Genomic DNA, 27,919 nt, shown 5'->3' on the forward strand with positions numbered 1-27,919 from the left:
ATATTGGAGATAATATTGAAATGTTGGAGCCATTTAAATCAAACTAATTTATTTTTTTCCCCTTCAGATAAGATAGCAGTAGGGATACCTTATTGTACACTTACATTCAGCCACAGCTGAGGACAGAAATCGTCCAGAACGTCAGGTCCAGAACCAAAAGGGTCTGGGTACTAACAAGGTGGGTTTCTCAAAGGTGCTCAGGCAATCAGATACCAGTGGATATTTTCGCTTCACTGAGACAAGTTCTAGACATTGGTGCAGTGCAAGAGCGTGTAGCTGCATCCCTGGCCCCTGGCTTTCCTTATTTCTGTTCCCTGTGGCTTTCATTGGTGCTATCAGCTTACTTGGACCGCTGCGGTCTCTCTTCTTTTGGCTTCAGCCAGAACATTTGCTTCTTCCTCCACTTGGCTCTCAGGCGAGGATGCATCTAAGAAGATAGAGATAAGACTGAAAGATCAAATAAAAATTATCTTAAGGGGGAAGAAAAGAGTGGCACAAGGTAGTCTTTATATATAAATAATAGTTGTGTAAAATCATTTCGGGTCTTAAATATTCATTTTGAAAAAAAAGTACTTACAACCTTTAATGAACATAGCAATAGGCTGGACACTGACCAGAAAACGGCTTTCCAGATGGTGCAGTGGGTTGAGTGCAGCGCTGTGAAGCTGTCCGCAGCCTGTTCAGAACAGGTTCGATTCCTAGTCGGCCAGGAAGCTACCCACATGGTGCAGCAGACATTTCCTGTCTCGCCCACTGCTCCCCTCAGCAGTGTATTTCAGTCCGTGTGCCTGTTCTGTTCCCTGCTCTGTCCCTGGTGAGACAGAGCGCCTCTGACCTGTACCCCAGTTCTTGTATAAAAAATAAATAAATCTTTAAAAAAAAAACAAAAACCAAGAATATGGGCCTCCCCGTTGGCGCAGCAGTTGAGCGCTGGGTTGCGAAGCTGCCCGCAGACTCTGCAGCGCCGGTTCGATCCCCGGCTGCTCCCCGGCCACCGGAGGAGGGTCCCACACGGAGCGCAGACCTCTCCTGCCGCCCGCTGCTCCCCTCAGCAGTGTACTTCGGTCCTTCTGCCTGCTCTGCTCCCTGCTCTGGCTCTGGTGAATTCTCTCACCCTCCCGCGCTTCTGACTGTACCCAGTGCTTGTATGTATGTATGTATCAATCAATCAATCAATCAATAAATAAATCTTTAAAAAAAAAACAAGAATAATGCACAATAAGGGAGCGCAAGCTGAGGTCCGGTTTCCCTCAAAGTCCCTTACGAAGCTCGGGGTTTTTGCGGGCGCTGGGCCGAGGATGGGCTGGACGTCCCGGCCAGGTCAGTAGACGAGCCGGCCACTTGGGGGCGCTCCAAACACGTCTCCCCTCCTCGGGCGCGCTCGGGGCGGTGCGCCTCCGCGAGGGCGCGGGGGTCAGGCGGCTCCCGCTCCACGCTCCTTCTCTGCCGGCTTCTCTCCCGCCCGCCGCCAGGGGTCGCCGCAGGCCGCTCGGCTCGCGGCCGGGGAGCGGCGGCGGAGGCCGGCCAGGCAGCGGCCATGGACCGGTTCGTGTGGACCAGCGGCCTCCTGGAGATCAACGAGACCCTGGTGATCCAGCAGCGCGGGGTGCGCATCTACGACGGCGAGGAGAAGGTAGGGCGGCCGCCGGGCCCTGGCGGCCTCCGCGGCGACGCGCGGCGCGGCCCGGCCTGCTCTCCACCGCCCGGCGCTCGGTCAGACCGGCCTCCTCCGGGCCTCCCGGCCCCGCGCCTCCCCGGCCGGCTGCGCGCCCGCGCCCCGCGTCGGCGCCCATTTGGGACCGTCCCCGCGCGCCCGGACGCGGGCGGCCCCCGCCGCCCCGCGGAGATGCCCCTCGGGGGCACAGCCTGTGCGGGCGGGGAGCAGCGCCTGGGGCGCGCTCGGGGGGGGCGGGGACGACCCCCTCGCACCCCTCATTGCCCTGATCCCCCGCAATGACCCCCGCGGCCCGTCCGCCCAGTCGGAGGCGCCGCGGTTCGCGTCCACCCCGAGCCGGGGGAACCTTGCGGAGCGGGAGGGAGTCCAGCCCCGGACGGGGCGGTGAGGGCTGCCCTGCAAGGGTTTCGGGAATGAGGTGTCGGCGTCTCCTCGGGACGCCTTCGCGGCTGTTTGTTATGTTTCGTTTTTGTGATGACTTTAGACAGGAGTTTTGAGCGCAAGTTTCGTCAAGTACTAGGCCTTGCCGTGTAATCCAAGCATTTGCAAATCAAGAGAAGCGTGAACTGTGTTTAAGCTTTCAGTGCAGACTCTGGTGAAAGTGCACACGCCCATTCTGGAGGAAATGCATGAACTGGAATTAGGAAAAAAGAAAAGTAAAACCATTTATTCACCAGCATTTTGAGTGTCCAGTTTTCACTCTCTCTCCTTGTTTTTTTTTTTTTTTTTTAATGGAACTTCCTTCTCTGTTTTGCATACGCCCCTGGGTGCACAACTTTTCCTGGTCTGTGCTCACAGAAGCTTCGGTGTCTTCCTTCCTCTTGGGTACTGGGCGGGGCCGTGGGCTGGGTTACGAGGCTATCTAGAGACAAAGCCGGCTCGGCACGGTCCTGAGATCTTCATCTCCCTTAAGGCATGATTCGCGAGTCAAGGTCTTTTTCTTAAATAATTTGTTCACACTCACCTTTACTCCTCAGCGCTTTTGTTAATTTGATCTCAAATTGGGTTTGCGTCTTTTGGTTGGAGTGACAAGTTAACTTTTTTTAACCAAGTTACACCTGTGGATCTGATGACTTTGACATTCCATTTTCAGAACTGAGTGCTGACAAAGATAAATTTGATCTTCAGAGATTCCCTCCAGGAAGTCATGCCTTTGCAGTTCACCACACTCTGTATAGTCCTGTGTAGTTCCAAAATGCAATCAGGAACACGTAATGCAAATGATATATGTGAAACAATAAAAAGTCAAAGCTGTTAATGCCTATAAATGAAAAACTAGTGTTTAACCGGTAAATTCTAATTTTTCCCTTGATTTTTTTCTTTTTGCCTTAGCAGACACGTAGATGTATATGTGTTAGTTTAAAGGAAAAAAAAGTCATAGGAAAAACTTAAGTTGACATCCTTTGATCTAGTCAAGAATTCTTAATTGATCTAACAAATGGGATTGGGAGAGGGTGCAGGTGTCTTAAAATGGGAGTAGAGACCTAAGATAAACCTGTTCACCACCGTGGTCCCTGTGCTGGATCTACTCAGTCACTTGCTGAGCTGTCCTTCCATGGTAGAAGGCCAGCCTGATTCCTGGGAGAAAGTTCTATGTCTTCGCTTCCTCCATCTGCTGGAAGGCTTCCAGACCTTATGAGCTGTAGCCTCTAGGAAGCTGCCCATCAGCCTTAAGATCTAATCAAATCAGACTCCCTTCAAAATCTTTCACTGTCTCTCTCCGTCTAAGCACTGTAGTCCAGGTTGCTTGCACTTCATAGCTGTGCATCTGAATACATTTCCCTAGCCAGCGTGCACATGGCTGTCTAGACCACTAGTTGGTCTCTCTGAGTGCCTTCCTCATCCTTGAATTTTCTGTCTAATCATTGTAGGTGTGAAATACTTTTTTTTTTCTTCATCCAGAGTACACGGTAGGGTACACCATACATGATTTAGGGAAATAGATGTATGTTACCACACCACCCCCACTATCAAAGTACCTGTAGTCCTTTACCTTAGGTCACTTCCCCCTTTATTTTCACCCCACCCCCTTCCCTCTCCTGCAGCTTTAATTTTGCAGTAATATTTCTAGGATTTGTTTTGGTTTAGTTTTGTCACCTCTTTTATTTTTACATTTATTGAACTTGAATAATTAAAATAACTACTGTGTGCTTGCAGCTATACATATGATCTCATTTAATCCTCTCAGTAGGCTTATAAAGTGAGATTTTGCTAACACTCAAAGAGAAAGTGACTGGCTAAGATGCAGTGTTGGTGATCAGGAAAGACAAGCGTTAAATCTCTATTGATCAGACTCCCAAAGCCTGTGCTTTGTTCAGTGTACTGTGCTGCTTTAAAGCACCGCCATCCCCAGTGCCAAGTTTCTTTGCATGGTGTTGAATAGAGCTGATCCTGTCAAAGGAGAGGACTGAGCCCCTCAGTTAATAGTTGAGTCAAAACTGCTACCTGTCCAAGGTCACATAAATAGTAACTGGTAGAGCTAGAATTCCAAACTAGTCAATTCTGCTATTCCCACTGCCCAGGTGCCTCTTGTGAATATAGGTGCTTGCTTATTTATACAGGCAGTTTTCATGGCCTCATTCCATGGGCCCACTATAACTGGATAATGTGTTATTTTCATAAGCAGTGGAGACAGGTCATTTGTTTCTATTCACAGAAGCTTCTATAGCTCCAGCTAATTAAAAAACTAACAAACAATGTAGGCTTCCTAGTGTATAAAGTAAGTAGTAAGTTGGCAGCATAAAGGAGGAGATTTAAAAAATGCTTATTTTCTTTCAGCTAGCCATTTCACTTTTAGGAATTTACCCTTAGGAAAATACAGAGGCAAAAAATTATATCAAATGAAGATGCTCATCTTAGTATTGTTATACATATATTACTGTGTATAGAGAAAAACTGGAAGGAGTCTGAATGTCCAGCATAGGGATAGGTTAATTAAATTAAGAATGCCCTAATCAGCAGGAGAAAGTGCTAATGAGAGGTTACGCGAAAAATGCAAGTTATAAAACTGTATGTTATCATGGTCTCATTATACATCTAAAACCACCATATTTATAGGTAAACAAATATATGCACACATTTGTAGTGTGTGTATAGAAATCCATGTACACACACCCTCTGACATAAGTGATTTTTTTTTTACCTTTTTCTCTGTTTTCTGTATTTTCAACAGTATATCACTTTCATAACTGAAAAATGTTAAATTTAAAAAATGGTAAGAGTTTCAGTAAATGTCTAAGTCAGATCAACTTAGAGTAGTTCAAATTATGCCAACTCTGAGTGGTGGAAGCAAACCAGTCTTAACTTGTCTGTTAGGTTTAGCTCATAATCCCTTGGAATCCCTAGAGGGAACTATTACACAATTTCTTCACTTAGAGCAAACATTTTACATTTGCACCTTGATAGTTGACATAGCAATGGAACATACTCTGGTTTCAGCAATAAATTCACATTCTTATGCTTGGATTTCAGTAAAAATAAAGAGCAAAGTTTCTTATATGGAATTACTATGCTTTGATATATATCATATACTCTCAGGTTGATAAAATATTTTGGAAAAGAAATCTTATTCATTGGCAAGAGGGAGACTTTTAAAATATCTTAAATTCAATTATTTGGTTTTGCATACACAAGATTAACGAAAACATTTGAAGCCAGACTTTACATGTTTTACTTCAGATTCAGAGGAAAACAGATACTTATAAAGTCTGTTTTGGGAACTGGCTTTTTTTTTTTTGGTGATTACATTATAATTGAAAAAAACACATTCATATTTTGAGTGACACAATTCCATGACAAAAATTCAAAAACCACAAAGAGTAAGTTAAAAGTCACCCTCATGTTTGTCTTCATCACCCAGTTCCTGGAGAACTATATATATGTCATATATAGGTATTTGTATAAAAATATAAATATCTAATATACTCTGCATACAAGGTTTTGAATCTTGCTGTTTTTATTTATTCTATGTAGAGAATATTACATTTCATCATTCTAAATGCAGGTTTCCCCACACATTTTTAACAATTCTGTTATCAGGATATTTCTTAAATTTTATTATATTTTTTTTTTTAGCGCTGCGCTCAACCTGCTGCACCGCAGGGGAGGCCCCCAGGAACTTAAGTTTTTATAATCAGAGTCAGAAACCAGCAACATTTAATAGTAGTACTTAATAGTAAATTTAGTTTTGCCTGTAATGTCAATACCAGAGAAGATGTGGTCTATATCTTTCTCTGAGGATTATTTCTTAAATTTTATCAAATACATTAAAGACGTAAAGAATTTCCTCATTCTTTTTAATGACTATACTATTCATTGTGTTGATGTACATTTTTCCATTGCTGGACATTTAAATTTTTTCCCATCTTTTGCTTCTAACAAACATCATTTAATACAAAATTAACTTAGTCATATATTAACAACCCTGTGTATGAATTTATTCATGGGATAAATTCTTATAAATGTAGATATTGGGTCAAAGAATACATGTGTTTATGTTTTTGGTAGTTATTTAAAAATTGACCTCCACAGAAGTTGTCCCTTCAACAATGTGTATGAATGCTTATTTCCCCAACACTTCACCAGCTTAATGTTACCAAACTTTGGAAGGGAGATCTCTAATCTCATGGATGAAAAGAGGTATTTTGTATTTCTTAATATGCCCTTTTTTAATATCCGTGAGGTTGAGCATCTATTAATATGTTTAAGAGTCATTTGTAATTTCTTTTCTGTGAACTTGCTGTAGTTTTTGTCCCTTTCTTAAATGGGTTACAGGCTTTTCCCCCCATTGATTTATAAGAGGACTTACAAAGTATATAACAGCTTCTGTTTAATTTGTGATAAGCCTAATTGTAAGTATTTATGTATATGATTACCTTACTGTTGTATAATTTATGAGGAAGAACATCTGGACCACATTGAATGTTAATGATATCTTATGATCTTGTATTTCTTTTAGATCAAATTTGATGCAGGGACCCTTCTTCTTAGTACACACCGACTAATTTGGAGAGATCAGAAAAATCATGTAAGATACCATTTTTTCTATCTGTTCTAGGTATTAAATCACTGACAAAACTATGAATAGATGTAATAAATTTTCCTCCTCAGAAAGTCAGCACTGTGTCCACATTATCTCTCTGAATGGAGTTAAAGTATTGCCCTTCATTTACCTCCAATAGAGTCTGTAGTTGCTGAGTCAAGAATCATGGCGACTCCTGTTTTTTAAACACCACTCATATCTTATTCCAGAATCCTTCCATGTGCAACAGGGGAGTAATTCTCCCATCACTTGTTAGATGTCCTTAAAAAAGACCCATACATCCTCAAAACCACTTCTCACCCCATTGTTTTTGAGAATCAGGAGGCCAGATCTGCCATGAAGTGCTTGCTCTTACTGTGTATTGAGAATTGCCTCCAAGTCACTCCACTAGAAGAGAAACCCTCCTTTTTTTAGTACTAGAAAGAGAGAGCATGTCATGTGTATAGAGCTAATATCTTTATTTCCAACAGCTTTCACTTGAAAGTATGTAAATTTCAGTGTTACCAGTAAGAAATGCTATGTCTTCATTATTTTCCTAATTCCACATCCATGAAATTTCAATAACGTGTAAGCTTTATACTGAGCTGTGACCTTTTGAAAGACCATTAACCATTGCTAAATCTATAACTTTTTTTTGTCCCCCAAGAGCAATTTTTGCCCTGCTAGTGACAGTATGCCCCTGTTGATAATGCATGCCTTAGGACTATGTTGCTTGATTCTTTTAAAAGGAATATATACTCAGGAAAGAAACATTTTAGGAAGAATGGGTATTCTTAAATATATGTTTACAAATTAATTAATCTTAATATAATTTTCAAAATATCATATAAGGAGGTTAATTTAGAAATCCTTAGACCTTTTACATGTCAGTCATTTGTAGTAATTTATAAATTAAATGTACTAAAAAAAGGAAGTTACATCAGTATTTTCTGTTGAAAGCTGTGGATGGGTGGGTGGGTAAAGTAGAAAATGTTATAAAGAAGAAAAATCACCTGCATTATATACTCCTTAAAATGGTTTTAATTTATCTGGTTTGTATTTTGTTTTTCATACAATATTACATGTAAAAAGTGTTCATATAAGTACTATATTTTTTAAAAAGATGTACTTACTATGAAAATGAAGGTAGTTCTAACTGCTTTTGAATCACTTATGTTCTTCCATGCAGCAAAATGCCACCACTGTATTGTTTGTATTCTATTTTTCCTTAAGTGTATTTTTTAAAATATATTTATTTATATATATATTTTACATAGTTGTTCATTTTGTACAATGTTTTATTTCACCTTAAGTGTATTTATTTATTTATTTATCCAAGATTTTAAAAAAAGATTTATTTATTTATGCATACAAGAGCTGGGGTGTAGGCCAGAGGAGCAGGGGCGGGGGGTTTGAGAGGACCCACTAGAGACAGAGTGGGGAGCAGACAGGCAGATTGACTGAAACACACTGCTGAGTGGAGTAGCGGGTAACACAGGAGAGGTCTGCTGGGCCCTGTGGGTTAGCTCCCTGGCTGGGGGCTGCAGATAGCTTCATAGTGCTGAGACTTAACTCCTTGTGCCACCAGGGAGGCCCTTAAGTGTATTTAAAGAACAAAATAACGATTATTTTTAAGTACCTCCAAGATATATGATACTCCATAAAATACCATAAAAAAAAGATTCCTAATGAGTGTTAGGAATTTTCTATTGAATTTTTTATTGATTTCCTCTTAGGAATACTGCATGGCCATTCCTCTTTCCCAGATTGTGTTCATTGAAGAACAGGCAGCTGGAATTGGGAAAAGGTAAGGTCTACATATTATAGTCTTTATCGACAAAAAAGGTATACAGCCAAACTATTATAGTTAACTTATTGATATATTAAAATGGCAAGATTACTTATGTGGGGCTTTATAAATAATAGTTATTGGTCAGGAGTCCCCCGTAGAGGGTGTGTTTCCCTACTTTTAAGCGTGAATCAAGTACTAAGGTTAGCTGTAAATCCCTGGGTCAGAAGAACTAGATATGGACCAAAACGCACTGTATATATTTCCACAGACATTTGCTTTTATATGCCTGTGTTTCTATCATTCACGACTTAAAATCAGAAATGGCCCATTTGAGAAAAATGACTTTGCTTTTTTAGTTATCATTAGGTTTCTCAACTTTGACTTTTAAGATTGACTTGACATAAGAAAAACGAATACTAATAAGGCATAAATTTCTAGAGTAGGTTATTTTTCTAAATCCCCTTTCCCCTTTTCATGTTTCTGTATCTTAGTTCTAGAAAGTAAAACTTTTAAGAATGTTCCAGATCATTTGAATTTTCCTCTGCTGTGCACTAAGGAAATTTAAATCCTATAATAAAAATATTTTAAAAACTTATCTTCAGGGGCCTCCCTGGTGGCACAAGGGGTTAAGTCTCTGCACTATCAAGCTATCAACAGCTACTGCAGCACAGAGTTCAATCCTGGCCAGGGAGCTGACCCACATGGTGCAGCAGACCTCTCCTGTCTCACTTGCTGCTCCCCTCAGCAGTGTATTTCAGTGGATCTGACTGTTCTGCTCCCCACTCTGTTTCTGGTGAATCCTCTCATCTCCTGCCTGCCCCTCCCTCTCGCCCCTCCCCCCCACCGCCCCCCACATCTTTGGTCTGCTCCCCAACTCTTCTATACATTAGTAAACAAAATAAACCTTAGGGAAAAAAAAAACAAAAAACTTACCTTCACAATAGTGAAGCATCTCCAGGTGAGGAAGAGTTTGATAATATGCCAGATTAACTCTTCTCAGATATTCTTTTTAGTTCCCAGGTCCTCCTCCCAAACAGTGACCATATCTCATTGATTCAAAGATGTAGATAATGCCTTTTAACATCTCTTAACTCAGAATGCTTCCTTGACCTAGTGGACTTGAAACTTGATGAAATATAGTAATTGAGAACCCACAAAATGAATATATGAAAAAATTGATCTTTTGTGCTTACTTTGGGACTTTTAAACTCCACCTGTGTCATAATCTTTCAGCTTTTCATTGGTTTTCCATTGACAGAATCTGATAGAAGGGTTTAGTATTTTTAGTTTTATAGATTTTTTGCTCAGTGACCCTATCCTTATTTTTTGTATTTATTTATTTATTTTTGTGTGTGTAGAAGAAATGGGGTTTAGGCCAGAGGTTTAGTGGGTGAGAGGATTCACCAGAGAGACAGAGTGGGGATTTACTGAAATACACTGCTAAAGAGAGCAAAAGGGGAGATGGGAGGCGCCTGCTGTGCCATATATGGGTTAGCTTCTGGCCTTATTGAACTCAGACCTTAGTGGTGATAGCACTGAGACTTAACCCCTAGGCCACCAGGGAGGCCCAATTCTGTCCTTAAAGTCACAGTTTTGTGCTGTATTTGACAGTTCATTTCAAACATTCTCTTTGCACGGTTTATTTGCTCATCTCACTTAAAGGTTTTCACTAAGAGGAATAAAATAGAGTCCCTGTGAGGCTGCCCCCAGTTCATTAATCAAGCTCTCCTTACACTGAGTAGGCTCCACACATGATTTTTCAATTTTACAATAATTTTTAGTGAGACATATGGGCCTAAAAAAAGTAAAATTGAGTTAATAGGTGAATTTGTAGTACTATTATAAAGAAAAAGCTAAGCTAGTTACCTGAGATATCTGATCATGAGTTTTTTAGCTTTACTACTCTAAAAAAGATTGTTTACTGAGCAAGTTGTGGGAAAAAGAGAGGGAGAGAAGACTTTAAAATTGAGCAAAAATATAACAGTATTTTTAATAGCCCAGAAGATAACAGTAGTTATAAAGATACAGCAGTTTGTGTTCTTAGACCATTTTGAGAATTGTTTTTGCTGTTGGTTATCTTTTTAGTACATGTTTTTGATTGAGTGGCATTTTCCAAAATGACACTGTAGAATATTAGTTTTGGATGGAGTTTTAATAAAATGTCACTGTAGGGTAAAGAAAATATCAGGCTTTTCTGCCCTTCCGCCATCAGGATAGATGATGGATCCTTGTCCTGAATGCATGCCTGATGGCGGGCACCTGGAATAGGGTGTGGGCATAGGTAGATGGGATTCAGCTGAGCTAAGACTGCTTTTAAGGGCGGCGTCACGGGGACACCAGCAGCAGCAGTAGAAGCCGAAGCAGAAGCTGAAAGAGAAGCCGAGAAGCTGCAGAACTATCGCTAGAGAGCCCAGATAGAGTGAAGACTTGCTGGGGGCTGGGAGGCCTGCCCCCCAGCCAGGACCCCTGCCTGCCATATGCCTGGTGAACCCTAATAAAAAACCTGCAAAACTACTGAGGACTCTGACTCCTCCTTTACCCGGTCTGCATGGGATCAGAAGACCTGCACTGTGTCCTCTCCTGTCTTTACAGTCACCTGACCAGTTTTACACAGATCAATTTTCACATTTTGTTTTTCAATGAGTGAGTTAGTATGCTTTGGCAGAAATTGTAAGCATCCTGCTAGCATCAGGGGATGACACTAGATATGGGAAATGCTAATCATAAACCTAAATCATAAGTCCCAAATTTTGTGATTTCCTTTGCATTATTTCCTAAAGCTACATTTTAATTTAATCTATAAAGCTAGTAACTTGAACTTTTGGTTTATACATTGTAAGTTTTAAATAGAGGCATTTTTGAAAAGCTCATTAACACAAACTTTAAAAGGATTTCTTTTAGGATGTTCTTTATTCCTACATGAATTTTTAAAGTGACTGAAATATATTAAATGTTATGAAAATAAGGTCAGTAATTTTTTCAAAGGTAGTCAAATATATTATGACATTTACTTTTTTTAGTGCCAAAATAGTGGTTCATCTTCACCCAGCTCCTGCTAACAAAGAACCTGGTCCATTCCAGAGTAGTAAGAACTCCTACATCAAACTCTCTTTCAAAGAACATGGCCAGATTGAGGTAAATATCTACATGAACAAAATTGGACTAGAAATGTGTGTTTGTATGTATTTTTTGTTGTTGTTTGTTAATCTGATGGAAGGCAATAGAGTACAAAATAGCAGATTCCATGCTATTTTTGTAATAACATTTTTACAATACAGTAAGTCTTAACTAGTGGAGAATGTGAAGTTAAGGGTTTCAGTGGAGTTGGAAAGCAGGAGGGTGTGGTCACAAGGAAACAGCACAGACTAGAAATAGGCTAAGTCATGCCCTCAGGCTACTAGGAAAGGGTTCATTGTTTAGTTTGGTTCAAGGAACAGAATATAATGTGTAAAATGTTAAACTACCTTAGTATCTGGAAGCTGATCAACCTATATGAAGTAGTCTAGCTTGATTAACTCCAAACACATCTAATCACTAAAGTAATTTTTCCATAGTATAATTGTTTATGTATTTTATGAATAGGTTGCTGTGTAAGGATTCTTAAGACATATACAAGTGTATGTTTCTCAATCAATATCATAAATTTTTTATGTTCTTTCTTCTATAGCTTTCCATCCAGCATGCCTCTCATAGTAGGCATTTACAAAACACAAGTGACTAACTGAAGTCATTCTCACTGTACTTGAAAATGTAGTCGATATTTTGTCAATGTAGGCTGTTTTGACCCTAATTTCTGGCTTCAGGTTTAACTACACGAGTTATTCTCTGCTTCCTTTATGGGGATAATGGTTGTATATTTTTCTTGGCGCTGTGTCTGTTTTCCTATAGATTGAAAACAATCCACATGGACGGGATTGTTTAAAGTAAGTCTATTTATTTCATTGTCACTCATCTTTGTTGAGAATAGCTCACTTTATATAGAAGGTCAGTTCCTTCTTCTTTTTTTTTTTCTTTCTTTGTCCTTTCTGAACCTGATCCAAGAAAATAACTTCCTTTGGTTTCCTTTGATGTCTTTGCGAATTCTAGGCCTGTTGCAAATGACTGAACAGATCTTTCTGCTAAAGCAATGTTAAGTAATGAGTGGTACAAGGATGCACAGCCTGACTCATTTAAAGTATGTATCTATGTAACAGTTTTACAGGCGCTTGTCAGAGGAAATGACACAGAGAAGATGGGAGAATATACCGGTTTCCCAGTCATTACAACCAAATAGAGGACCCCAGGTATTTCTTAAACTGCTTCTTAATCAAGTATTTTCAGCTTTGTACTTGCATCTACATTATGGAAAGATATTTCTGGGATGACAGAACTCTCCAGAAACTAAATAATGATATGAGGAGAAAGATTTATTTTCACAAAAACTAATTTAATGCTCTGTAGACAGAAACTTTAGTAAAAAGAAATGACTGCTCTCCAGAGTACTTCTTGGGTAGCAGAAGCTAGACTCCATTTGCTGCATTCTGTCTTCATAATCAGTGTGGTAGTTGAGAGGACACACCACCCTACAGTGTTTAAAATCCATATTAATCACTAATCTGGAGGACACCCAAATGCGTAAAAGTAGCTTGTACAGCAACTGTCAAGTACCAAAATTTTGATAGATTTTTTTCTGCATCTTTGAGACTATATTAAATATCTGAAGCATATGTGATAGCTTGTCAAAGTACAAAAATAAATAAGAAATTTCTATCTAATATACAGAGTAGACCATGCCATTTATTATATGTTCACTTTTTATTTATAAGGATTAATTATGTATGTATAATTATGTATAAGGTCATTATGTATGGAAAGAAATGGACGTGTTTTGAAAGGAAACTAGATGCAATTGTATGCTCTTTTTCTTTGGTCCTTTGTGGATCCTTTCCCGCTATTGAAAACCTAATGTGGAAGTTCCGAAAGAGTGTGTCCTTTCTATCTGGTATGTTTTATTTTCTACTTTGTTTTTCAGCCAGGAAGAATAAGGGCTGTAGGAATTGTAGGTATTGAAAGGAAACTGGAAGAAAAAAGAAAAGAAACTGACAAAAACATTTCTGAGGTAACTCTTACACAAGTCTAGCCATTTGTGTTTATTCTTTTGGATACAGCCGTGACTAATTCCAATTCTATACATTGGAATCAATTTAGTTTGCCTGAAACCACACAGTTTTATTCTAATCAGCAGGTATTCTTCAGGTTGGCACAATTAAGCCAAAACATGTTTTAAAAAGCTTTGGCTAAAAAGGTATAAAAAGAAACATAAATTTGTTTTCCATGATATTAATCATGGATTATGGTATGTAAATTTCAAAGTCTAAATAGAGTCAATGCAAGATATTTCTATTTCAGGGTAGTGCTACAGTATAATTAATCAACTCAGAGTCTTCTGTTTAATTATTTTGGACATTTGGACATTCTAACTTTAGTTAGAAAAATGCTAGAGGTGCAGGGTGAGTGGACTCACCAGAGACACCGAGGGGAGCAGAACAGGAGGATTTACTGAAATACATGGCTAACCCCCTGCACATCTGGACTACACTCTAGTTCTTCTGTGCAAAAATAAATAAAATTAAAAAAAAAATTTAAAAAAGAAAAATGCTGCTTTCTGGCTCTTAGCCCTGGACAGACACCACACAGTTTTGTGCTGAGGGCCGCCCAGGGAATAGTCACAGAGGCAATAATGGCTCAAATCAACCCATCACTTCTACTAGGAGAACAACCATGAGCACATACATTATGGTAGTTTTGAATCTTTACCATATATGAGAAAGTTCAGATGAAGGGGAAAAACCTTTTGTTAAGTAAAAGTTATTCATTCTATTCTATAATTATTGAATGCATTGAAACATACTGTTTTCCCCACATTTATATAAAAATGGTCTTGGGTTCTTATGAAATGATACTATGAAGTAATTCTTTAGTTTTTGTAAGTTTGTAAATAAAATTCCACCAATTTGTGTTGTTGCTAGAATTTCAAGACTGTATGTTAAAATCTTATGCATATAGTTATTTAATACTGGAATTAATCAAAGTTCTCCAGAAAAATGGAAGCAATGAGAGATCCCTCTACCTCTATCTTTCTCCATACACAGGAGATTTATTTTAAGGAATTGTCTTGGGTGACTATAGGGGCTGAGAAGTTCCACAATCTGCCACCTGCAAGCTGGTGACTCAGGGAAACTGGTGATAGAAATTCCAAGTCCAGGGCCTGAGAACCAGGAGCACTGATGGTGTTAAATACTAGTCCAGGGGCAGGACATGACTGGTGTCTCAGCACCAGCAGGCAGGCAGAGGAAAAGTGAGTTCTCTCTTCTCCAACTTTTTGGTCTGTCAGGCCTTCAACAGACTGACCGTATGGTGTGTACCCTCCTGGGGTGGGCATTCTGTTTTACTCAAACTACTGAGGATGGAAACACCCTCACAGACACACTCAGAATAATCTTTGATCAAATACCTGGGTACTCCATGTTCTGGTCAAGTTGACACAAAATTAATGATCGTCATTCCTATTCTGGCCTACTAATTCAAAATACAGATTAATTGTTGAGGAACCAAGGGCATTTGACCTAAAAAATGCCCACTGTCAAGATTTTGCAGATTGTATGTTTATAGTAAAGTTATGTATGTCCTGGCCTTGTGTATTTCCTGCAAATTGGCAGCTAGATTCAGAGTCTTGATCAGACTCATGTTTGATTCCTTTGGTGAGACTAGAGGTGATGCTGTGTTCTGTCATTAGGAGGCACATCATGGCTCTTTCTATGATGTTGGCAGTTGTTGATGTTCAGTGCATAGATCTGTTGGTTCATTGGTGGCTGCAAATGATGAAATTCTATGATTGATTTTTCACTTTTTAGTTAATTAGAATACTTTCTAAAGAGTCACTTGCCTTCATCTACTGTTTGGCTACTGAGTGATATAGTTCACATAGAGAAGGCAAGATAAGGACCTTTTCCTTTATCATCAGGAAAAGAAATTAGTTCCTATTGTCCTCCAAAGATGACTGAATAGTGTTCATTTTACTTATTAATTCATAATGTTTGATAGGTTTCAACCAATTGCAATTATTATCCTATTTAAAGCTCAAATTGTCTAATCTTTGTCCAGTGGGAGTCTCTTCAGATTGGCCTCCTGAGTGCTTTTGATGTGACCTGGTGGACTTTGATATTCTCCCGGTTATCCGATGTGACAAAAGCTCTAATCCCATCTTGTACATTTCTTTACCCAGTTCTGGAATTGACCAGTATCTGAGAAGCTCTGGTTTCTTTTAAGTAGGCAATAGTATAGCAAAACCACAGTCTGCCTGCTAAGAATATACATCTCTATTGGATTGGTCCGTGTTTCTAGTCCTTTTGGGTGGGAAGAGCTGGGATTTTTTCAGTGCCTCATGAGGTCACCTCCTATTCAAATTCAGGACTACATCATCAAACTGTTTCATAACAGTTATAAAGAATTTTTGTATGTGTTCCTCTATATTTTAAAAATAAGTGTACTGTTTCTACAGTGACTGAATATTCAACTACTACATACACTCTTTCCCTTCCTGCCCTCATTTATTCTGAGTTTAAAGTAACAATATATGGGCCTGCCCTGGTGGCGCAGCGGTTGAGTGCTGGGCTGCGAAGCTGCCCGCAGCCTCTGCAGCGCCGATTCTATCCCCAGCCACTGGCAAGGGTCCCACATGGCGCGATAGACCTCTCCTCCCGGGCCTCCTGCTCTCCCCAGCAGTATATTTCTTCAGTCTGCCTGTTCTGTTGCCGGCTCTGGCTCTGGTGAATTCTCTCACCCTCCCACACTTCTGACTGTACCCAGTGCTCGTATAAATAAATAAATAAATAAATAAATAGATAGATAGATAGATAGATAGATAGATAGATAAATAAATCTTTAAAAAATAAAAATAAAAAAATAAGGTAACAATGTGTGTAATACTACCAGTTGTTATGTTGATCTCCCTCTATTCATTTTGCTGTCTGAAGCTCATCCTCTGAAAAAACAGTTTTCAGAAAGTGCTCATGAAGACTATATTTGCTGAGTTCTGACATGTTTGTATTTCTTATACTTGAAAAGCAGTTTTATTAGATTTAAAATTGTTGGCTTACTTTTTCTTCCCTTGAGTGCCTTTAGTATGTGACCGTTAATTTTTTTGTGTCGCATGAAATATTCTGTCAGTCATTACTGAAATCTTATTTTCCCCCTTTAAAAGTCAGTTGCTTTTTTTCCTAGATGCCCCAAGATTTTTGTACTTCTGTAAAGTCTAGTGATTTTACTAAAATATGCATACGTGATAGTTATTCTGGGTTGTTTTACTCAGTTATGTAATGTGCTTGCAACATTTGGTTGCAGAAATTAAAAAATTTTCAGGCAAGTTTTTCTGTGTTGTAATTTTCAATAATGAAATAAAAAATTTAATTTTATTGTTTTTTTCTCTCAGCATGAATTACTTTTTTTTTTACATCATTGTTCATTTTTAAACAATATTTGCTTCCTCCCACCCCCTCAGGTGTAGTCCCCATAGAATTTCCTTCCCCAGTGCACCATCACCTCAGTCCCTGTGCTCTTCCCTCCCTCCCTCTGATCCCTCTCCCTCCTCCTCCCCTGCAGTATTCTCTGATTTATAATTATCTGTTTTTGCTTTGTTGTGTTTTGTACTATTAGTATTTTTTACACTGATGTCTTGTTTGGTTCCCCTATATTCCTGCTATAAGTGAAACCATCCGATATTTTTCTTTTTCCTTCTGGCTTATTTCACTGACTATAATTCCTTCTAGATCCATCCACATTGCCACAAATGGCATGAGTTTATCTTTTTTGATTGCAGAGTAATATTCCATTGTGTATATATACCACATCTTCTTGATCCAGTCATCTATTTTTGGGCACTTGGGTTGTTTTCAAAACTTAGCTATTGTAAATAGTGCTGCAGTAAACATAGGGGTACAGGTGTTCTTTTGAATCAATGTTTTTGTGTCCTTTGGGTAGATCCCTAGGAGTGGAATTGCCAGGTCATATGGTAGCTCCATTTTTTTTTTTTTTAATAGTTTTTTTTTTTATAGAGGCATGTTTTTTATTTATTTATTATATTTGTTTGTTTGTTTTGTTTATACATGCACTGGGTATAGTCAGAAGCGTGGGAGGGTGAGAGAATTCACCAGAGCCAGAGTGGGGAGCAGAGCAGGCAGAAGGACCGAAGTACACTGCTGAGGGGAGCAGCGGGTGGCAGGAGAGGTCTGCGCACCATGTGGGATCCTCCTCCGCTGGCCGGGGAGCAGCCGGGGATCGAACCGGCGCCGCTGAGGCCGCAGGCAGCTTCGCAACCCAGCGCTCAACCGCTGCGCCACCGGGGAGGCCCGGTAGCTCCATTTTTAGTAGCCTGAAGAAACTCCAGACAGCTTTCCACAGTGTCTGGACCAGTTTGCACTTCCACCAGCAATGTAGGAGAGTTCCTTTTTCACCGCATCCTCGCCAACATTTGTTATTGCCAGTTTTTTTTAATATGTGCCGTTCTTACTGGTGTAAGGTGTATATCAGTGAGGTTTTGATTTGCATTTCCCTGACGATAAGGAATGTTGAACATTTTTTCTTATGCCTGTTGGCCATTTGCATTTCCTCTTTGGAGAAATGTCTTTTAAGTCTTCTGCCCATTTCTTGACTGAATTGTTTACTTTGTTTTTGTTGAGTTGTGTGAGTTCTTTGTATATCTTTGTGATCAATCCCTTATCAATTGTATGGCGTGCAAAGATTGAAAATTTAATTTTGATCTGACCTATGAGCATGTCTTTCTGACATGCTTTCATTGTCTCTACTATTATTCTGCTCCTCATTTTCCTTTTTCTTGTAATAACTCTGTGGGATTTGACCTTGATGCTTTGCTGTTGCTAATTTTCATGTGAAATTAATTTTCCTGGACTTTTAGAAGAAGACCTAGGTCAGGGTAGCTTTTTTTATTCCACGGAGCTCATACTTCTGCTGTTTTCATGCAGTGTTAAAAAGGCTTGCTTACTGTGATTTCCTGTTCCCATTCCCTGTTTTTATCTGGACCTTTTCTTCTTTCCTCTCTCAGTAGTTTCTCCCCATTATGGTCTCCTGTCCTGGAAGGGCAGTCTAGAGGGTCAGTTTCCAGAGCACTGAGACTAATGTAGCCCTTGCTGAGGTCTGGTGCCTCCTACCCCAAGCCCGCCCCGTTTAATCACTGTAGTCAGGTTAGCCTGTCTCACTTTTCAGGGAATACCTGTTAGATCTTATGGAGTTTTCTTACTCCCAGATCTATTGGGCACCCCATTGCTTCCCTTTTTCTCTCCTGCCTAGATGCTGGAGATCTGCAGGTCTTTGTCTCCACCTGCCAGTCTTGTGGGGTTTTTGTGGCTATCGTGCCATTTAGTTTTGTAATATATGTTGCCAATGGGTTTTTGATTTTGAGATCTAGTTGCCCTGTTGTTTTTATGTTGGGATTTGGACACATTAAAAAAATCCTTTATCCCCAAAAAGTTCTAGCATTTTGGCCTTAGTGGGATTCTTCCTATATTTGGAAGTCATTCTCTCAGACCTAGTAACTAGATTTGGAACCAGGATGGTGGGAATTCAGGTCTCCTGATTTGCAGGCCACTGCATTGTCACCACTGTATTTTCTACTCAGAGGCCACCATCACTCTGCTCTTAACAGAGACTTCTATGTCATTCTCTTTGTATGACACTTGTGGATCTGCATGCAGCAGTGAACTGATTGTATATTATTTGTATTCCGTTTTTTGAATGTGTATTTAGTATTTGAAAAATACTAATTTGGTGTTTGAAAAGTTCTCCTTGATTTATGGAATGTTATTTTGTTCCAATCTAATCTTCATGGAGTGGCATAGCGCACTGGAATCTACACATGCATAGTGCTCTCTTGTGCAGGTGATTATCTATTCAGCAGACGGTCCTCACTCTGTTTTGTGTGAGCCCCGCAACAGACCTTGTGGGTACTGTGTTAATGCCCAGAGCTGAGCTGGTGAACAGGCCTTTCCTGCAGTGTGAGAAATGCCTTGTTAGGAGAAATAGAGGCTGCCGATAGAAACACTCCACATTTTAGAATGAAAATAGAAATAAAAACGAGGAAGTTTTGTTGGTATTTTAATAATTACTTAAAATATTTCATAGGTAATTCTTTCAAGTCACTAAAATATTTATAGGTATTTTTTATTGACTCTAATAAGAAATAAAGTATGTATTTTATGTTTACTCAATGTTACTTTTAGCATGTTTTTGTTTTATCTATGAAAATACAATATGGTGAAGAGACCATAGAACAAACTTTAAGTGTTCTCTTTCTAGTTTTCTTTACATAGATGAAAGAAATTCTTTATGTTGAAAGTAAAAATTTAAGTATCTAAAGTGTTTGTGGGTTTTATTTCTGAAAACTAGGTTGCTGTGTGATTTGCCCTGCACCCCCATTTAAATGTTAGAATTGACTTGGTTTCAGAGCTGGTGCCCTGAGTTTCCCACAAAAGGTTTCCTGCATTTGCTGGCTGTTGCTGATAAGAATCCAGTGTTTAAGCCTTTTGTTTATCTGAGGAAATTCCTGTTAGGTGTGTGCACATTCCCCTTTGTTTTCAGTATTACCCTTAGTGAGTTGGCCATAAGAATCTTATACAACACTCTTTTCTTTTAGCAAAAGTGTTTTGCAGATGGGGTATATGCTTTCCTGCATGTAATTAAGACTGGCATGAGCTCATCAGAGCCTTTTGGCCACCATTATATGTGTACCAAAAGATTTTTCAATTAATGATAAGTTGCTTAATTGGTTTTAAAAAAATAACATCTGTGCACATCACTTAGCTATAAGATATTCTGCAATGGAAGTGTACTTTTGGTAACTTGAAGTAGTCATACATGTGTATATACCATACATATATTTTTTCAAATATGTATGATTAAGTTTGAAGAGGCCCTTGAAATGGATATACATTGTCAAATTAAATATTTGGTAGGTTTATTTAGATATGATTTAGTGACATTTGAATGTTTTTCTTTTGTAATATTCACTATGTCCAAAGCTGTTCAATATTTAGAGGCTTTCAGTTAACTCTGCCTGCTATTATTAAAGCCAAAATTGTTGTGCAGCTGCCTATTGCTGTTTTCAGACTGGAAAGCTTTACAATGCTTTACTTCTTGCCCTCCTTCAGGAAATGTTTTTTTGGGGAAAAAACAATGCCAAATTTTCTTACTTGCATCAAGAATTGTAAATAATATTGTCTGAACTGTTATTTATGTCACCTTTGTTTGTCTAATTAATAACAACTTTTTGAAAATTAGATTTTTTTGCAGTTTATTGTGGGAAATTTATGGTTTTTAGCTAGACTTAATTCTTAGAATAAGGTAGGTTTAGTACTTGTACAATATTTATATAAATAAATTGTAAGAAAATTTTATGAATTTGTATCATAGGGAAAAAAAGAGTTCATTGCCTTAAAGCTTTTTAATTCTTCAGACAGACTACAATAAAAAAAATTTCTCATTTCAGGCCTTTGAGGACCTCAGCAAGCTCATGGTCAAGGTATATGTCACTTATACCTATTAAATTCATACCAATTATTATACAGTTTTGAAAACATATTAGCAGGCACTCTGAGATGTTATTTCTTTTCAACCTTTTGCTGTTTTCTTGACAGGCTAAGGAAATGGTGGAGTTATCAAAATCAATTGCTAATAAGATTAAAGACAAGCAAGGTGATATCACAGAAGATGAGGTAAGTAAATTGCTTTTTAAGATATTAGAAACAAAATCACGCAAATAATACAATGACATTTTGGTGGTTTTTCAGCTTGTTTTCTTGATGTATTTTATTTTTTAAGACTTGAGGATATATGAAAGTACAAAAGAAAAAGTCATAAATACTTCAATACCTTTTTTTTTGAGTGTAGAAAGTAGAGATTGAAATGTGTAAGGTAGTGACTATTTTATACATATCCATAAATTTGATCTGTTTCATTATAATTGCCTACAATTTGGTTCAGCCATTTTCCTTTTTTATGTTTTCAGTTGTATCATTTGGTTGGCATTAAATATAGGATAATTATTATCTAAATCTTTCGTACTAAAGTAGTGAGGTAAATGGAATATAAAATATCAAGATAGGAGAAGGAAGAATAATATATATAGGGAATCCTAGAAATTCACTTTCTTAGAGTTCACAGTATATGAACATGACAGAAGAATGGGTTGATACAGAAATAATTGAGCACAATTGAATTTATGCTGGAAGGATTTCAAACGATGGAATGGTAGACTAATTCTACAGCTTCTTTTTGTGTGTTTTTGGCTATCATTATAGACCATCAAATTTAAATCTTATTTGCTGAGCATGGGGATAGCAAACCCAGTTACCAGGGAAACCTACGGCTCTGGCACACAGTACCACATGCAGCTGGCCAAACAACTGGTTGGAATATTGCAGGCACCTTTAGAGGTAAAAACAAAACCTAACTGGTCTTTTTCAGTTGTATTAAATTATTTTCATGTCATCAGAAATCTATACATCCTTTCATGATGTGGTTACTGTTCAATCGGCATGTCCTATTTCTTTTCTAGAATACCAAAGTAGTTTAGTACTTACTAATAGATTCTTTGTCAGTAATCTTCTAAATTGTTTTCTTTTTCCATTTCAGATATCTATAACTTTCTAAATCTATTTGACATGAGGTTTTTCTTTTATTTTCAAAAGAAAATATATGATCTCTCTATACTTAGATATATTCCATATATCTAGTCTTAATATACAGTCTACTATTTGTAATTTTATTATACATTGTCTAGTCTAACACTATTCAGGCAATCAAACTACTTATTAAAGCACTTTTATTAGGAAATATTTCAAACATAGGACAAAATTGAGTAGTGTAATTAACCCCTACTTACCCATCTTCCAGCTTCATCTGTAAGCAGCCTCCACTCAAACTTATTTTAAAACCAATCCCAGACATCACTTTATCTGTAAAGGTTTTCAGTATGTAACTATAATGATAAAGATGCCTTTGGATATAATTATAATCTCATTTCACACCTAAAAAGTTTAAAATAATTTTGAAAGTATCAACTATCTAGTTAGTATTTGCATTTTCTCTTACAGGTAGTTTGTTAAAATCAGTATACACTGCAATGGACTGATTTGTCTCTCAAGTTGTTTTTTTTTTTTTTTTTTAATTGCATAGGTTCCCCCTTTTTCCCTCCCCACCCCCACACTATTTTTAATATCTATTTTTTTTTTCTTACAATGTTCGCTTTCTTTTCTCAGGTGTAAACCCTATAGAGTTTCCACCACCCATGCACCATCACCATAGTCCCTTGTGCTCGTCCCACCCTTGTTCTAATCCCTTTCCCTGTTCCTCCCCTGCAGAAAATTATTTTTGTTTTGTTTTGTTGTTGTTGTTATTATTATTTTTTCCCACACACTATTTATTGAAGAAACTAGTAATTTATTTTATGGAGTGTCTCAGTCTGGATCTTGCTAACTTGTAACTGGTAGTTATATCTAGGAGATCTTTTTTTGAATGAGTAGAATATTGCATAGAAGGTGCATTTCTATCAGAAGGTACAGAATGTCTGATTGTCTTTTTTTGTTGCTAGATTGTTGCTTCATTCGAATTGCCAAATAGCTATGTTTTTTTTTAATTCTATAATTTTTTCTTCATTTATTAGCTGGAATAACTGAAAACACATAAGCACATTTCTTAAAACGTTGTGTAAAACCCCTCTTTTCATTTAAGTAATGTTAAAACAGAAATAATGACATTAACTGAATTTGAAATGCCTCATGGCATCTGAATAGGTTCCCATGTAAGTATCATTTTTAAAAGCTTCCTAGGAAATATTATGATTTCTGATTTTGCTATGATGATGAATTCTGTTAAAGGATGATAATTGGTGCTAATTGTAACAAAATACATTTTTTTATTTCATATTTTAACAGGAACGAGGAGGAATAATGTCACTCACTGAGGTATACTGTTTAGTAAACCGAGCTCGAGGAATGGAGGTAAGAATGGAATATTCTTTTAACTAAATACAGACTTTCTTGAGATAATATAAATTCTCCTGTAATGCAATTGAGAATTCAATTTGAGGAAAGGGTTCTAAGTATCAAAATGATTTTGAGAAGCAGTCTACAGTGAAAAGAATACTGCCTTGGGCTCTCAGGCACAGACACTGTGCCTGGTTTTACCAAAGATTTACTTAGTGACCTTGAGAAGCTTACTTAACCTGTCTGGGAATCGATTTTTTAAACATATAAAATAAAGGCTTGGACTGCACGATATCTTTGGCTTTAATATTCTATATTTGTATTGTATTGTATAAGACTGTGCATGATGTTTTTTGTCTGTGATAGTGAAGTGTGGTGTTAGCCGGGTTGGATGCATAGTTCCTGGAGATAATCCAGAGTGAGAGCTGTACTTGTCCCTTTGGCTCTGATTCAGCAGCAGCTATTCTTCACCTCTCATCACCCCAACATCCCTGCTGCCAACGCTGTGCACTGTGGCTAAGCTGTCAGTTTGATGATGTCAACAGTTACCTCCATGCAAATGACTCACACAAATCTTCCCATTGCTTACCCCAGTCCCACAAGTTAAGCTTCTGCTCTGTGTTTTTTTCTGAATAGTCATCATAAGTATTCACTGTTCACCAGGCATCTCAGCACGTGCTACCTCATTTACCTTCCCAGTAACTCAGTGAAGTAGCTACTTATATTATCCTCATCCTGGAAGGGAGGTGGGTTACTTAGGGGTTCAGGAAATTGAAACTTACAGAGATAAAAATCATATGACCAGGATGCACTTATAGACTGTGGTTGAGAGGAGTTTGCACTTAGCCTGGGCTGGCGCCAGAGCCACTCTGCGACTCCAGCTGTGCCACACTGGACTGATTCTTTTTTTTTTTTTTAAGATTTATTTATTTATGCATACAAGAACTGGGGTACAGGCCAGAGCTGTGGGGGGTGAGAGGATTCACCAGAGACAGAGTGGGGAACAGCACGGGCAGACTGACTGAAATACACTGCTGAAGGGAGCAGCGGGCTAGTCAGGAGAGGTCTGCGGCGCCATGTGGGTAGCTCCCTGGCAGGCCGGGGATTGAACAGGTGCTGAAGTGGCTGCAGACAGCTTCATAGGTTGCGTCTCAACCCCTTGCGATACCAGGGAGTCCCTGGACTGATTATTTTAAGGCTGCATGGTCCAGAAGGGTAGCCACTTGGCAAGCTACTTGTGTCGATTGTGAACTTGAAATGTAGTTAATCTAAATTGAGATGTGCCACAAATGTAAGTTACACGTGGAAGACTTCATACAAAATAAATGGTAGATATTTCATTAAAATTTTTATATTATACTTTGAATTTTTTGATCTATTGTGTTAAATAAAGTACATCTATTAAAATTTTACCTATTTTTTTAATGTGGCTACTAGAAAATTCAGGGTACTTGCATTATATTTTTATTGGATAGCTCTGCTTTTGCTAATCCTGTTTACTTTAGTGATTAAGTCATCTAAAGTCCTTGATAAATGATAAACATTGTTTTATCTGCTTTAGTGATCACTATAATTATATAGCATCACTCTATTAATTTGCAGTGTAAACTGGATTTTTTTCCCTATTAGTTGCTCTCACCAGAAGATTTAGTGAATGCATGCAGGATGCTGGAGGCACTGAAATTACCACTCAGGTAAGAGAACCTCGGCAGGAAGTCTGCCAGGTGTAACTATGACTTCCACAAATTAGACAGGAAAGGCCTGTCAGCTCTGCCATCATGCTTGGCAAACCAAAACACTGCCCTTGAAATAATGTTAATTGTGGAAAGAATTCATGGCTGCCACAAGCACCTCTGTCATCTGGCTTCTAGCCCAGCCAGGGCAGTATGTGGCCCAAAGGGTTAGCAGTGTTGCCTCCTGTCCACTTGGGCCAGAGAGATAAGAATGTAGGTTCCTCCCATAAGGTCAGAATAACCAGCCTCTCTTTCCTTAGACATATTGTTTTAGTCTCTGGAGTGTAAGAAGTGCAAACATTCAGCTGCAAATTATATTTCCCTTATCCACTGGCTCAAAAAAAAAAACATAGACATTTTATTTAGGATTTTATTTAGGATGGATTATAGTTCATAATTTTCAACTGGTTATACATAATTTTTTTAGATATGCCATAGTTACTTGTAGTGGTTGTATTTTAAATGTAGTATTGTGTTAATATTTCTCTTATACCTGGGCATAAAAGAAAGTGAAAAATAACTGCACCTCCATGGTTCCTAAAGATCCTTGATATTCATGGCTTTTTTCTCCCACCTGTGGTTTTTTAGGCTCCGAGTTTTTGACAGTGGTGTCATGGTAATTGAGCTCCAGTCCCACAAGGAAGAGGAAATGGTGGCCTCAGCCTTGGAGACAGTACGTGAACCTAGTTTCCTTCAACCACTAGAGCAGCCACAAAGACCCAGATACTTAGCAGCTTGAGAAACAGGATTTCCTTCTGAATTTAACTTTACTGAAAAGTAATGTTTCTAGGCCCTATTAAACACAGTTTATCATTAATCATAAATAAAGCTGAATCAAAATTATATGTTGAAACCCTTTTGAAACTTAACTGACACACATAACATTTATTGGAGGAATTTGTGAGGTGCTCGCTTTGCTTGTGAAGCTGTCAAAAGACTAGGTTTTTAATTTTGTTAATCAGAATGTTACCCATGATTGAACTTTTCCTTTCCATAACACCTACATACACAGCATTGTAAAATGTTGTCATTTGCTTTGTGAAATAGCCGCTACAAAAAATATGAAAAGCAACTGTGGTATAGTTGGGTTTTACTCACCAATCTGCTGGTATTGCTCATTGGGACAGAAATATTGCTGCCCTCATAGCTTCTGTGGTAAGCCTGTGTAATGTGAAAGACTCAGATTTATATACTTCCTATTTTAAACCAGTTGAAAAACCTAACACCATTGATATACTTAAAAATTAAACCTATATATAAGGTTCCTCTCTGGAGCATGTAGTATACACTGAATTAGTACTTGTTACGTTTCTTCTCAGAATATCTAATCATTCTTTTAGGCTTAGTACAGTGGCTTTGTTACATTATGGAGGGCTCCATGATCTTTTAGCCTCTTCTGTATTTGTTCTGAGTTTGTTAGCTTTTGTAGAATTAAACATTAGTGAAGAAGATTCAGTTCTATATAAGTATTCTATTGTTTTTAGTAGAAGATTTGGTAATAATTTCCTAAGTATGCTGGTAAACATTCTTTCTAGTATTGTACCTAGATGGGCTAAATGATCATATTATTTTCTGCTTTTTCTGTTAGGTTTCAGAAAAGGGATCCCTAACATCTGAAGAGTTTGCCAAACTGGTGGGAATGTCTGTCCTACTGGCTAAAGAAAGGTAAGTGGTGTCCTTGCTTTTCACTACAACTTGTGTCTGTGTTTCTGAATGAACACTGACTGTGTTTTTTGTCCCTTAATTTCTAGGTTGCTTCTTGCAGAGAAGATGGGGCATCTTTGCCGAGATGATTCAGTGGAAGGCTTGCGGTTTTACCCAAATTTATTTATGACGCAGAGCTAAGGGCTTTGTATTGGAAATACTTCTTATCCATATACTTGCATCATGTAGGGCTTGTATGACATTGAGCTAAGAGTAAACCTTGAAAGACTGAGAACTTAGTGGGCTCTTGCAGTATAATATAAAGCCCTTTTCATTCCTCCCTAAGTATTGGAGTCCAGGAAGCTTATTTAGAGTAAATATAGGAAAATACAGAAAAACAAATGCCTACATGAATTTGAAATTGTGCTATAGCTACATAGGATCTTCAGAGTGTAGCTTAAAATATGGAGGATTTTAAGTGGACCCTCAAATCTGACTTTTTTTTTTTTTTAAAAAAAAAAGAAGCATATTTAGTTCATAGGGGAAGAAAAAGATAAGTTGCATGATTGGACAGGTTAGATCATTATCTTCATATGATCAAAATTCACAGAATTATAAATGAAGTTTAATAAATGTCCGTTTCAGAGGGTTTTCATGAAATAAGTCATACCTACAGTGTAGCTTAAGAACCTGACAACGCTGGAATAAAATATCAAACTACAGAATGCCATAGGAAGCTCCCCCAAAGGGAGCAGTTATCAACATGTCTTCAACAAACCAAATAAAGCTCCTTAGAAAGGGAGAATTTTATTTGACTTACATAAATATAACATGATAGTCTTTCTTATTTTTGTTTTTAGTGATGATTTCATGACTAGCACTTAAAGAATGCAACTATGTCATTTTGTTTAAAAAAAATGCTGTGGATTTGGAACCTGAATTACAGAGCTGTATAGACATGCACAGAAATATGATTGCAAATTTGGGAAGTAGATCGCTCAGGAATTCCCAAGAATTATT

General features: G+C 38.2%; 1 protein-coding gene across 2 annotated transcripts; it reads left to right on the plus strand.

Annotated features, from left to right (window-relative positions):
- Positions 1–1,537: 1,537 nt before the first annotated feature.
- VPS36 (vacuolar protein sorting 36 homolog) lies at positions 1,538–27,100 on the plus strand (the record flags this gene model as incomplete). 2 transcript variants are annotated; one of them, XM_084234350.1, is made up of 14 exons in its annotated part: positions 1,538–1,633; positions 6,633–6,701; positions 8,432–8,502; positions 11,508–11,622; positions 12,681–12,770; positions 13,499–13,585; positions 21,026–21,058; positions 21,174–21,251; positions 21,837–21,971; positions 23,472–23,537; positions 25,152–25,216; positions 25,844–25,928; positions 26,844–26,920; positions 27,007–27,100. In XM_084234350.1, the coding sequence occupies 14 exons, from the start codon at positions 1,538–1,540 to the stop codon at positions 27,098–27,100; spliced, it is 1,161 nt and encodes a 386-aa protein (XP_084090476.1). The 2 variants fall into 2 exon arrangements, with proteins under 2 accessions (XP_084090476.1, XP_084090477.1); XM_084234351.1 differs by having other exon boundaries at positions 1,538–1,606.
- Positions 27,101–27,919: the final 819 nt, after the last annotated feature.

Source organism: Talpa europaea, assembly GCF_964194135.1.
Source record: "Talpa europaea genome assembly, chromosome: 6".
In the NCBI taxonomy this organism is placed as follows: Eukaryota; Metazoa; Chordata; class Mammalia; order Eulipotyphla; family Talpidae; genus Talpa; species Talpa europaea.